The 14,405-nt window shown below is 38.3% G+C and overlaps 1 protein-coding gene across 2 annotated transcripts; it reads left to right on the top strand.

Moving 5' to 3' along the window:
• Positions 1–396: 396 nt before the first annotated feature.
• LOC147557458 (U-box domain-containing protein 4-like) lies at positions 397–14,168 on the top strand. 2 transcript variants are annotated; one of them, XM_086658313.1, is made up of 5 exons: positions 397–877; positions 2,268–2,545; positions 5,736–5,852; positions 10,690–12,765; positions 13,793–14,168. In XM_086658313.1, the coding sequence occupies exons 2-5, from the start codon at positions 2,273–2,275 to the stop codon at positions 13,850–13,852; spliced, it is 2,526 nt and encodes an 841-aa protein (XP_086514439.1). In that variant the 5' UTR covers positions 397–877; positions 2,268–2,272; the 3' UTR covers positions 13,853–14,168. The 2 variants fall into 2 exon arrangements, with proteins under 2 accessions (XP_086514439.1, XP_086514440.1); XM_086658314.1 differs by having other exon boundaries at positions 580–953; positions 2,244–2,545.
• Positions 14,169–14,405: the final 237 nt, after the last annotated feature.

Here is a 14,405-nt window from a genome sequence, read left to right as displayed (position 1 = left end):
ACTATGTTTGCAAAACGGAAATATTTATATATATATATATATATAGATATATGTATCTAATATAACGGCAAATGTCGCATAACATTAACGAGCCACGTTAAGGTCGTGGGGGCCTACGCTCCCACGGCCCCCTATGTGGGCTCGCCCCTGCCATGTAATGATGTAATGACTTTTGAGTCACTGTCACAAGAAAAAGGTCAGGATTATATTCCACAAGTAAAATAAAATCGGGGTGCTTATAGATACCAGCTTAACAGTGGGGGTGCAAGACACATGTAATAATTCACGGGCATAAGACAAAGGTTAGATGAGCGGGTCGATCAAAATTAGTATGGGGAGACACGCAAGAGACCATCCTCTTCATTGAACTGGTTTATTAGTCCATCGGATTCAAGCATCTCGGATCGGGCTCCAGAGGCTCATGGGCTGAATTTCCACCCCAGACCTAAAGGCGACCCAGATACACACCTCGTGGTAGGCATAGGCTGACCAGTTGACCCAAAGGCGGCCTCAATCCCACTTCCTCATCTGCGGTGTGGTATGCCCTATTTGATTGGGGATGGAACTCATTTGTATTTCAACGGGGCATGCGATTTTGACCCTATTTCTCTTCATTCAAATTTCCTTGCAGAAAAGCAAACAGCCCCAAAGGGTTCAAAATATGCTGAACGGATCAAGGATCCGCTGAAATTAGACAGAGATTTTTGACGTCCAATAAGGAATTGAGATTTCTTCACATGGGTTTGAATGATCTCATAGAATGCTCTTTCTAGGGTTTCATTTCTTTCTTTCGTATGGCTTAATTTGGTTATTTGAGAAGCAAAATAAGTTTGGTCTAACGTCTGAAATTAGACAGAGATTTTTGACGTCCAATAAGGTATCCTTTATTCAGTCTGCTATTTTTTCTTGTTTGATTTTTGTTACTCATATATGTAAACATGTAAATTCTTTTGGTTTTGATTCATCCCTTTTCAGTTAATATATAATTTAGTGATTCAAATGCTCGGAAGCCTTTTGAGTTGTCATTCTCTAAATTGAAACTCACTTTGTTGTTTCGATAAATAATAAGGTTGCTATGATTTGGGAGAAATACTGTATAAAATACTACTGGTATCCGTCACTTACTTAGGTAGGTAGGGCAAAAATGATCATGTTATACAACCACACCATTTTTGTTATACTCTGGTCATGAGGTAGCATATGGAAGGCTTCTATTTACAACAGCGACATTTGCTTTTATTTGCTTAAATGCAAATATAGATAACAAAAGAGAGACCTTTCTAAATGGATCTATATTTTTCGCCTCTCTATGATCTAGTGTTTTTGTTTTAGGTATTTTTAGCTTATATAGCTTCACATTTAGCACAAAGAAAAAGGAATCGGGTTACTAGATATGAATGCCATATCTTAAAGAAATATGAGAGATATCCGTAGCTATGTACTGCCATATGTTGGCAAAGACACCCTTAAGTAGCCAAGACGATAGGCTGAGACTTGCTCTCGTTTCCTCACTTGAGGACATCATCTGTAGTCTATTTTGTTGTGTAATTATCTTTATTTACCTTCTGTTTTAGTTATTGTTTTACATGTAATTTAATGTATGACATAGACATTCTTTTGGGGTTAGTTATCTCTCTTTACCGAAAAAGTAGTTTTTACGAGATCGAGAGATGGAAGGAGACATTCCCTTTTTAGCTCTATGTTCTACCACCATGAAGTAGAGGAGAGCGTATTTCAATTTAAAACTTTTGTGGAGCTATTGTGAATTTTTCGCTTCGAAATTAGTACTTGGGGCAGTTGTCCTAACCTGTAAACATTAGACGTTGGATTTATACTTTTTAAGTTGAACTTTGGACCACTTCAGGTTTGAAACATTAGTCCAAACTCAACTGTACCAGAAGTGGCATAGCTTAGTTACGACGTGTACTAGCAAGTAAGATAAATGAACAAAATGTTAATTCTAGAAACCAATTAAAAGTTCATGCTATGATATCTCCTTTTCCGGCTATTTGACAACCTAGCTTTGCTTGGTCATCTCCTCCGATAACTTTACTCTCGAGTAACTTGCTCTATATTTAGAACTTATCCATATAATTTTGAATATATGCTATGTGCTATAATGTTTAGTATTCTAGTTTGTTTAATGCGTCGACGAATTAGCAAGTTTTATGTTTTGTAATCTTCGATGTTTAAGAAAATCTGTGGGAATTTGTTTTCCATAATTGGAGCCCCTGATGTAACAGTGTAACTCTTTGTTTTTGAAACAGGTCTGATGGAGATATCACTGTTAAAGGATCTCCTCAACAATCTTTCTTGGTTTAACCATTTAGATTCTCGTGATAACATAAAATCTGAACCAGTTCAGAAATATTATGAAAAGATAAACGAGATATCAAAGCTATTGAGGCCTGTACTTGATTTAATTGTTGATTCACCCATAGCCTCAGATGAATTACTTAATAAGATATCGAAAGAGCTGGATGAGCTTATAAATGAAGCTAGGGAGCTCTTCGACCAGCATTCAGTGACGAGTAAAGTTTATCTTGTATGTTACATAATTTGCATTTGCATTAATATTAGTTTGATCTTTTCAAACAGAAAAAAAAACGTCTGATCTTTTCAAACAGAAAGTAAAAAAGGTTCATAAATTTAGTGTCTCTAGTTCCGTACATATATTCTCACTCAAATGAATACCTTTCTATTTTTTTAATGTTGAACAGACTGTATGTTTCTTAAGCTTTTGATATTCAAATAGATATATAGTTTCCTAAGTTATCGATATTTTACATTCCAAGAATTCTATGTTACATAGTAAGACTTCGCAAAAATTTTAAGATTTTCTTTTCTCTGAACTTCTTTCTTCCTTCAATCGTTCCATGATATTTTGAAAATTTGATTAAAAAAAGAAAGTAGTCAAACTCTTTGAGTGACATTTGGCCAGAGAGTGTCTTCTACTGTATGATATTCGTTGACAGTGGTTTGTGAACTAGTCTCATTCTGTTATTTTCACGTGTAGTTGCTTGAAAAGCTTGAAAGTTGTTGAGATAGAATGAGTGTGTAAAAAAATTAGCATTGCAATGCTTGCTTTTTGTGTAAACAGCCTCCCATCATTACCGTTATTTGTGTCAATTATCATTGTTATAACATCCATTTATTTGTTCTTATTAATTATCATAACCCTTTCGTTTGACTGTTAAATAACCATTATATTTTTGAAAGTTTTCCGTCTAGTATGGATATAACTTTATCTTTCCCCTTTTTGATAGTTTTCCAGCAGTAACCATTTTATAACAATCGTTTACCCCTTTATAGACACTGACATCAACAGACCTTTACAGTTTCATTTAATGATATGAAAACGTCGGATAGGATCAGCGTCTACTACATTCAGATCATGGTAATTAGTGAATAGTGCTCTGTTAATACTTGCTCCATGTTTTCCTCGAGACGGAAACATACGCAGCTTATTCTAGTCTTTAGTTGTATCTATATAATTTCAGATGTGTTTATTAGAGCATGGAAAGTCTTAAACTGGATGTACTTAATTTATCCACAAGGAAGAATGACAAATGGGTAGACATTTGTTAGTCCTTGCAAACTAGAAAGCGGTCGATTTAATGATCTAGTATCATCTGTACCAACATAATCTATTAGAAAATTCATCATACCTTGGGATAGTATACGATGTACCTGCTGCTTTAAAAATGTCTCAGACACTGGTTTAATGTGAAGTCATGGGTATATTCTTGTTAGTTGTTACTTTCTGTGTGAAATTAGAAGTGATGAGTGGTTCCATGAGTCATTAGGAATTTTTGTTTCAAAGTAAAGGTTATATTGAAATTTTTCGTGAACTACAACAATCGGGTCCTTTCTCCCCAAACACTCTTGGGCCAAAATAAGACGTAAAATATAGTAACATGACTGACCCATTATCTTTTGTGTATTCTTCCTAATCTCATTTCCATTTACCCTGTCATTCCTTAGATTTATATTTGAATTGGGATCAATAAATGCGGATCTATTTATGAAATCTTAGAAGGATTAATTCTACGTGTTTACATTTTGTAGGTCCTTTTTCATTTTCATTATCCCGTCATTCCATAGATATAGATTTGAAGTAAGATCAATAAATGCTTACCGATCTATGAAATCTTAGAAGGATTAATGCTACGTGTTTACATTTCATTGTTCGTATCCTATATATGATGCTGGATATAAATATTCTTTCTCTTGTTAAAAGAAGCGATTCCGATACTATTTTTATTTTTTAGTAAGTTACTGGACTCACATTAACACATTTTGTAATGCTTGCTTATGTTTTAGTACTTTTAAAGATGTTAGTTAGTTTTTTTTTCTGAAATTAGGAGTTAATTAGGAATTTAGGAAAATATTTACCAGATACCAAGGTTTTGGTCTCGGTGAAGGCAGAATGAGCTTCTGCTTGCCAAAACAAGAGCCTAATGTTGCTATAAGAGCCTCCCACGACACAATGAAGTCTAGACAAGAGCAAAATTTCATCCTATCTTATCTTCTCCGAAATGCAAATAAGATTTCACATTATGCATGATTTTCTCACTATTAACTTTGGTCACTTTGAAAATAGTGTTGTGTCTCTCCTTCCACTGCCCAAACAATGGCGTGAGAAATTATCTTCCAAATCTTTTTCCCTTAGACAATGCAATGCGTTCCCATTGAACAAAAGCATCATAAGTCAATTTGGGAAGACAATCCCTGATGTTTGTTAGTATCTCATCCAAGTCATAAAGTGAGGACTTTAATCACGTATTTTTCTTTAATACATTGTCCAAGAATAAGGGTCAAATCATCATATCATTTGATTGTTATTACACTGTGAACGTACACACTCCTTCACATGGTTTCCCGGTCAGAAAAAGGTTAACGTATCAAACGCTGACTTTCCATAAATATGTCTGTCTGGCATAATCTGTCCTATGTATTAATTGGTAAGACCCTTCAGGGATATTTCACTAACAATATTTGGACAGCTTGAGTTAGCGTTAGACTATTCGTATTAGCTATCTATTTATGGTATATTTGTTTTCTTTCCTACTAAGACTAATGGAAATTAAGTTTGATGGTGTGGAAATGTATTTCAGAAAACCCTTGTTTAAAACTGATAACATAGTTAATATTTTACATCCGTAACTTAAATTTCTAATTCCTTTCGTATATGCATAAATTCAATCCTGTATATGCCGGGTCCGTATCCCTCTTACAAGATCTATCACTGTCTCCTTGACCTTGTCTCTACCCTAGTGCCCAGTTTTCTGTACATAAAACCCTTAATCGATAAACATCGTAAAGTGTTTAGATGTGTGAAGTACAGAAAAAGAAAACTTAAGATATTGTAAGCTCTAAGGGCTTCTTATCTATTTACGAAGAAAAATGAGAAGGAATCCTCACACTCATCTCCTAGTGGCTTTACTTCTATCAAATGGCTGATAGTTAAGAATCTTAAGATTCAAAACTACGCAAACAGGTTCTGGATTGACGACTTTGTTGTGTTTAAGATATAAGGTTTTGTGTATTAGTAAATAGTATTGTTCATGTATAACCAACTTCACTACGTGAGGGCATTGAATCACCTGTTAAATAACTATCATCCTTGAGCTGCTTTATCTATGTAAAATGTTGTAAGGTATGCTAAAGCTTCACTTACCCTAGCTAGTTTATTTTCTGTTTGAAAACTGATTCATAGTTTGAAATCTGGCCAGGTTATGCAAATTGAATCACTATTAACAAGGATCCATTCTTCGTCTATAGAGATTCTCCAGAGACTGAGCTCTTTGGAGCAACATTTGCCGGCTGATTTGACATCAACATCTATAGAGGTACGTCTATATACTTAAACTAGTTCTACATGCATGCAAAGAGCAAACTGCAACCTTTTTTATACGTATTTTCATTTCAAGTAGATAATCTTAAGTCACTTTTTAAAGATACCATAGAAGTGCAATTTTATTGGGGTTAATTTTGGTGTCGCCCGAGATGTTACTAACACGCCGTTTTGCCCCCCAAGCTTGTCCAACAAGCTGTTTTGACCCCCTAGCTGACAGCTTTGTATTATTTAGACGACCTCTATTGATGGAGGTCCTCTGGGAAGTGAGAAGAGGAGAGAGAATGGAAAGATAGTAAGGAAGAAGAAACTACATAATAGGAGAAGTGTTAGCTAGTGGGGCCAAAACGGTCTGTTGGACAATATGGGGCCGGGATGGCCAACTTGTCACATCTGAAGAGCCAAAAAGGCATTAACCTTTTTGTTTACTTCGGTTGCGATTAGATCGTTCAATTGAAATTATGATGTTGGACAATACAACTAAACATGTTATGCATATCTTAAATTAGTTAACACATTACATAAACAAATGAGAACAATAATAGTGGCAATTTCATGCACCAAATATCATTAGGAGATTATATAAATGATTCACAGCCTATTACAGTCCTACAATAGTGTCTCTTCTGATACCAAATAGTAAATCACAGGTCTAGGGATCAATACTAATTGAAAATGGATGAATATTAGGATGTGTAGGTTGTCTATTTTACAACAACAGGTAAGAAAACAAAACCAATAAAATAAGGCTAAGAAATACTTGAAATTCGGGAGGATGAAAAGGAGTTAGAAACTTCTCATAATAGTGAATATAGATGAATAAGGGATAGGATATAACTTAGACAACAACAGTCATCATCAATCAAGCAGCAAAATATATAGTAATACTAGTTAGCTTCACACCTGACAGTTCCTTGAAAACACTCCAATTTTTTTTTTGAAACTTAGAATGAATATATTAAAGGAAAAACCTATGTACAAGGAGATGGGTGGCTTAAAGCGGATATCTCACGACATCCAAGCCTCCCAATTAACTACTACATCTAGATAGGATACATTCTTAAACTTATCAATTCTCCTAACTCATGAGTAGATAACACCCTTAACATCTTCAATGTCAACGGTTGAGTTTAGGTTTTTTTCCTTGAAGACTTTATTATTCCTATCGTTCCATATACTCCAAATGATCGCGGCTGGGACTATTTGCCAGACCTCCCTTCTATTTTTCCTCTTGAATAGTCAGTCCCACTGAGTGAGCATATTGTTAATGGAGTAAGGGAGACACCAATGGGTTGCCATTAACTTGACAAAGTAGTTCCAAATACTGGCGGCCACCCTACAATGGAGGAACAGGTGGTCAATCGATTCTTCATTTTCCTTGCATAGAATGCATCTATTTGGGATCTGAAATCCCCTCCTTTTCAGGGCATCCACTGTGGGTACTTTGCGAAGTAGAGTAGCCCACACAAAGAAACCTACCCTCGGTGGTAGGGCCTTAATCCATGCTCACTTAGAAACACAAGGCTCGAGCAGGATGCCGTCTTTATCCAATCTTTTATAACAGTTTGAAAGTGAGAGGGGCTCATTCTCCGCATTAGACCATGCTCGAGGGTCCGGATCATCCGAAAATTTCGCATCTTGAAGAATTTGCAACAACTGAACGTACTGCTGCATCTCCCAGTCATTTAGATTTCTTCTGATAGTTATGTCCCAAGCATTAATGGCATTGTTGAACATCTCTGCCACAGTAGCTTTTGGCCTCATAGCCAATCTGAAAACATCAGGGAAGCTGTCTCTTAGGGTGTTCGAACCAATCCAAATGTCCGTCCAAAATTGAATCTTTAATCCGTTGCCCAGAACCCATTTTGTAATGGTGTGGTATACTTTAAGATTGGCTATGATGCCTTTCCAAACTCCACACCCGAAGGTTGCTTGTTTACACTTTTTAATCCATAGGTCACTACTCCGACCATACTTGCTGAAAATAACCTTTTGCCACAGTTGGTTCCTCTCCTGATCCATCCTCCAAAGCCACTTAGTAAGAAGGGCTTGATTCATGTACTCCAGGTTCTTTACCCCCAGGCCTCCCTTACTTCTGCTCGTTCTAACCTGTTTCCAGTTCGTCCAGTGCATGCTTTTACTATCCATAGTGGTGTTCCATAGGAAGGAGCACATTTTGCTGTCAATGGCCTTCAATACACCTTTGGGTATAGAGAAGAGAGACAGATAGTAGGTAGGCAGAGCCTGAAGAACTGACTTCAACAAAGTGATTTTGCCACCTTTGGCTAGCAGATGCCCCTTCCAAGCAGCTAGCCTCTTGTTAACAAGCTCCGTGACAGGATCCCACAATTTCTTAGACTTATACCTCTCACCCAAGGGTAGGCCTAGGTATGAAGTGGGGAGGGATCCCACTTGGCATCCGAATTCCTTAATCATTTCGTGGTTCATATTACTGTCACCTATCTTAGTGGCATTATAAATATATGACTTTTGCATGTTTACCTTGAGCCTCGATGCTATCTCATACCATATGAGAATGTCCCTCAGTGACCTCAGTTGGTTTGCATCCTCCTCGATGAAGAACAATGTATCATCTGCAAACTGGAGATGGTTGATCATTTCACCATCAACAACAGCTCTGAACCCTTTGATCCAGCCCCTCCTCCCAGCTTCTTGGAGGCACTGGCTCAACACTTCTGCTACTAGAAGGAACATCAATGGGGATAGAGGGTCCCCTTGTCTGATACCTCTAGAGCTTTGGAAAACCTCAGAGGGTCTTCCATCAGAACAGAGAATGTGGCAGTGGAGATACATGAATAAATCCAGCTACGCCATTTGTAGCCAAATCCCATACGTTCCATAACCTGATACATGAAGTCCCAGCTAATCCTATCATAGGCCTTATCTAAATCAACTTTCACTACTAAACCCTTGGTCCCCTCTTTCCTTCTTGAGTCTATCAATTCGTTAGCTATCAGGACTCCATCCAATATCTGCCTCCCACTCACGAAAGCCCCTTGGAAGGGGGAAATCAAGCCTCCCACAACTCCAGCCAACCTCATGGCCAAGACTTTTGCCACTATCTTGTAAGCTCCCCCCACCAAACTGATTGTTCTGTAGTCCTGGAATCTAGAGCTAGTTTGAGTTTTGGGAATGAGAACTATAAAGGTGTGGTTCAGTCTCCAGTGGAACAAAGCCCCCTCAGAGAACTCAGCGATCATCTCCATCAAAGAAGTCTTAATGATATCCCACACCCTGACAAAGAATGAGATAGGGAAGCCATCTGACCCAGGCGCCTTATCCTTAGCCATGTCCTTAATTGCATTCAACACTTCCTCCTCTGATATATCCGCTTCTAAGAGCTCAGCTTCTACAACAGACAAGGAAGGAAGGTGCATGTTATCCAACCCTGGGCGCCATAGGCGAGGTTCTTCATACAGCTTGCTAAAACATAAATACCTTAATTACGTTTGTACCACACTACCACATGTCTCTCACACATAAAAACCAAATAAGTACACTAAAAAGCAATTAACTGATCGCAATGTAAAACAACTGCCGAATGAAAATAAATAAACCATAAAAAATATTTTTCTAACTCTAATCAGCAAGTGGACCAAAAGTTGTCCGCATCATTCCCCATGTCTGAGAAAGTTTGGCCTTCGGCAAAATAGACCATCAAGAACACTCTAGCAAATGAGGGTTGTTTTCTCCAGCTCCATATTTATTCCCACATATAATCAGAAATATATCGAAGTTTCCACTTGACAAGATACTTTTTGTATCCTCCGTGCCTGGTATTAACTCGGTCGAGACAGCACATACACCTAATAACTCATAAGTCATAAGTACAACGAGCTTTGAGTCTTCTTGTGTTCACTTCTTATAATTGTATTCCTAATCTACTATAATTTTCACAGTTTCTACAAAATTTTCAAAGTTTCTATAAAGCAAAAACTAAAATATCTAGATAATATTATTGTTACTTATCCTAGATTGATTGGGAATGTAATAAGTAGTTAAGAAGGTACTAAATAGTAGTATACAATTAGAATTTAGAGTTTCGAAAAAGAAAGTTCCAAAAAATTAGAAGTTGCTGTCACATTCTTGGTCTCGGGCTGTGTCGGACGAGATAACCGAGAAACTCGGGCAAACCCTAACTCGGTAGTTTGTTCGAGTCTCGTCTCGGGAGAGGGCCTAGACCGAGATGACACCCGAGATTCTCGGCCATCTCGGCCGAGACAGACTACACAGTTCAGGGGTGTGAAAAGAAGGAGGAAACTTTGCATAATTAATGAGTATAGATAAATAAAGATAGGATATAACTTGGACAACAACCGTAATCATCAACCAAGCATCAAAATATATAGTAGTACTAGACTATTAGTTAGCTTCACACTAGAAACAATTTCTTGGAAACACTCCAAGTGGCTTCACACCAAAGTTAAGGAGTCACTCCAAAACTATTAAACTTTAACAATTCTAAGTCATGTTTGTTTCCTGCAGATTACATCATTATATGTAGACTAGAACATAACTACCTATAATTACATTTGTAGCACATGTCTCTCACACATAAAAAAAACAAATAACTACACTAAAAAGCAAATAACTGCTCGCAATGGAAAATAACTACCTAATCAAAATAAGTAAACCATAAAACATAAAATCATCTTCCCAACTCTAATCAGTGAGTGGACCAAAAGTTGTTCGCATCACATTACTTCTGGCATGTTTTGTAATTGTTACTGATTGATGATGAAAATAAAATGGAAAGGGAAATAACATGATTGTCTGAGATTAATTCTTTTTCTTTTTGACACAATCTGCAGTTATGTATGCAAAAAATTGAAGGAATACAGTATGAGCAAACGTCAAGTGTTATTAGAGAAGCTATAAGGGATTTAGTGGGGAATGCTTTTCCTAGCTCTGAGAGCCTGGTGAAAATTGCTGACTCCCTGAGCCTGAAATCAAACCAGGAACTGCTAATGGAAGCTGTGGCCCTTGAAAAGGTGAAGGTGCAGTTGGATGAAGAGGAAGTTGATTTGGATGGAAAGGTAAAATACATCGACGATATGATAGCTCTCATAACCCACATGCACGACCTCCTTGTTAAAATTAAACTGTGTCAGAGCACCAATGGAGTACCCATACCTGCCGACTTCTGTTGTCCTCTCTCTCTTGAACTCATGACAGATCCAGTTATAGTGGCATCTGGACAAACTTATGAGCGGTCTTTCATCAGGCAGTGGCTTGATCTTGGTTTTACTGTTTGCCCTAAAACTCGTCAGACTCTTGCAAACATGAATCTAGTCCCTAATTACACTGTGAAGGCACTGATTGCGAACTGGTGCGAGTCAAACAATGTGAAGACAGATCCAGTTAGGTCCGTAAGCTTAAATCAGCCTGCAGCCATTCTTGGCCACACAGAACCTGTTGCAGAAGACTCGTATATAGCTTCCCATTTGGGTCATGCAAGTAGAACCAACCGTGCACGGTCGCCTGAGTCAACCAGGTCAGTTGGTTCCACACTTAGGGGCTTATTCTCATCAAATGGAACTGCCAGAGAGGAAACTTCTCCTTCACATCCTCGTTCAAGCTCGGATGGTAACTTTGGCAGTGGGCTTGACAACAGTTTTGGGTTGAGTTCTGGTAGAGTATCCTTGGGGAGTTCTGGCGAAAGGGAAGCTAACTCAGAAGATGTCTGTATAGGTTCCGGTGGTCAAACCTCATTGCCGTCAAGATTACTACTTTCTAATGCTAATGGGGCCAATGAACAGTTTCAGGGTCATAGTCGAAGTGCTTCAGTCTCAAGCACAGTTTCCAATACAGTTTATTTTGAAGGGACACAAGGAGAAAGGAATGAGGTCTCACGGGTAACTAGTGATTTAGCCCATTATAGCAGTGATGCCTCTGGTGAAGTTACATCTCAGCCTCTTGCTCCAGCTTCTTCAGCGCCACATATAGAACCTGAGTTTCACGCTCGATTTGCAGAGGCACGTTCCAGAAGCCAAACAATTTGGCGCCGTCCAACTGAAAGGTTTTCCTCTAGGATGACAACTTCTCTATCTACTATAGACACAAGAACTGATCTTTCGGGCCTTGAGAGTCAAGTTCGAGGTTTGATTGAGGACTTGAAGAGTCCTTCTGTTGATTTGCAAAGGGAGGCCACAGCAGAGATTCGGCTTCTTGCGAGGCATAACATGGATAATAGGATTGTAATTGCAAATTGTGGGGCAATAAACTTGTTAGTTGGTCTGCTTCGCTCAGCAGACTCAAAAATACAAGAGAATGCTGTCACTGCACTTCTCAATTTGTCAATTAATGATAACAACAAAACTGTGATTGCAAATGCGGATGTTATTGACCCTCTCATTCATGTTCTTGAGACAGGGAGTGCTGAGGCGAAGGAGAACTCAGCTGCAACTCTTTTCAGCCTCTCCGTTATTGAAGAGAACAAGGTTAGGATTGGGCAGTCTGGGGCAATCGGCCCTTTGGTGGAGTTACTAGGAAATGGAACTCCTAGAGGAAAGAAAGATGCTGCAACAGCTCTGTTTAATTTGTCTATATTGCATGAGAACAAGGTCCGAATTGTGCAAGCTGGCGCTGTTAGGTATCTTGTTGAGCTAATGGACCCAGCAGCTGGGATGGTGGATAAGGCGGTTGCTGTTTTGGCTAACCTTGCCACAATACCCGAGGGACGAAGTGCAATCGGTCAGGAGAGAGGGATTCCTGTCCTTGTTGAGGTTGTTGAGCTGGGGTCTTCAAGGGGGAAGGAGAATGCATCTGCTGCTCTGCTTCAACTTTGCACGAATAGCAATAGATTCTGTAGTATGGTTCTTCAAGAAGGAGCCGTCCCTCCATTGGTTGCTCTATCACAATCAGGCACAGCTCGAGCAAAAGAAAAGGTACGTTGATTACAGAACCCAGACATGGTGTTTTATTTTCTTTGAAGCTTAAAGATGAGGATATCCCCAGCATTTTGTTAAATTTCTGTTCTGTGGTGGTGGGCGATATCATCTATAGAATACAATAGTCAGTAGAAGATCTTAACCATAAGTTCTGTATAGATAACTTACCTACTGAAATAATACTAGTTTGGGAAAGAGCCTTTCTGACGGATCTGCTCATAAATATGGCCATGCAACAAAATATCTCTATATGACTTGGGTAATTCTGGAAGGATCACTGTGCACAGCACAGAAGTCTGGCTCCATCTCCACGAGGACACATTTCTTGGAGTTCGGACCCAAATGGAGATGCTTCTGGTGAAAATTTGATTATCTGACCCATTCAGAGAAGCCAACATCCTAAAGTTCATGCCAACGACCCTTGGCTCAAGTGGTAAGAGGTAAGTCTTCCAACTTAGAGGTCAAGGGTTCGAGGCACACGCTTACCAATTCAAAAAAAACATCTAAAGTTCATTCAATTAAATCCGACTGTTCGAATGTACCCATTTTGGGGCCATAGGTACCACTTCTAACATTAGTATTAAACTGTATTTGTAAGGGCTGCAGAAATCCAAAATGGTACGAAACGTTGGACTGGATGAGTCATGAGTTGCAGAAATAAAAAATGAAAACACAACTGCGCACGTGTTTTTATTATCTTAGTTGTTGCACATTCTTTTAGGTAAAATATTCTACTTCTGGATCACTTGTTTTGTTGCATGGTAGTATGATACTAGAAAGATGCTAACCTAGAGAAGTATGTTATGGTCCTAACACGGTATTGTTCGTAAGTGAAATGTATGACAAGAGTGTCCCAGTATCCGATACCAACCAAAAAAATACTACTAAAATAAGGTTATCCATGTTGCATGAATAAATAGAGATAGTATCTTTCTGATGGAGATTTAAATTGTGGCTGGAAACACATACTTTGTACTCTGAGTTATGAGGATACTGAAGTTTTGATCCTTACTAAAAATTTCAGGCTCAGCAGCTTCTTAGCTACTTTAGAAACCAGAGACATGGTAATGCTGGGAGATGCTGATTTTGAACAAAGAAGCACCATCTTCAAGTTGAGAGTGCTATTTCTTTTCTTCTTCTTTTAAAGAGGTAAGTTTTAGTGCTAGTTTCTGATAATGAGAAGTTATTGTGTATAAAAATATGGATTGTGGACAAAGGAAGTCCATTTTGCATTTTTCTTTGTTTACACCGATGGGTAGTTTGCAATTTATCGGAGAATGGAACTCTAAGCAATCTCTGATGTGAGGTTTCATGCCTATTTGTTGATTTGGGAAGATTACGAAACATATTGGAATCTGTTACTACTATATCAGACAGTGGTTGAGCTTCTTTTGTTTCAACTGTTTGTCCGCTTGAATTTCGTAGTTTTAGTTAGTATTCTTACGCCAGATCTGAAATCTGTCTTGAGGTCTGAATCAACTCGAGTCAGATTTCAGTATCTTTGTTTTTGACTGGCTTGTGATGTCTGACTTGTCTAAATGAGTGAGTTTGTTCCATTAACGTCATGATTTAGATTTGAGACGAGTCTGACGATTTATTAAATTTAGACAACACGATCGCCATCTTGCCGAATTTGT

Source organism: Eschscholzia californica, unplaced genomic scaffold (assembly GCF_041429995.1).
Source record: "Eschscholzia californica isolate CP2 unplaced genomic scaffold, dmEscCali1.0.p SCAF_2, whole genome shotgun sequence".
In the NCBI taxonomy this organism is placed as follows: Eukaryota; Viridiplantae; Streptophyta; class Magnoliopsida; order Ranunculales; family Papaveraceae; genus Eschscholzia; species Eschscholzia californica.
Note: the sequence above shows the minus strand (reverse complement) of the source record. Positions and strands in the feature narration are given on the sequence as shown.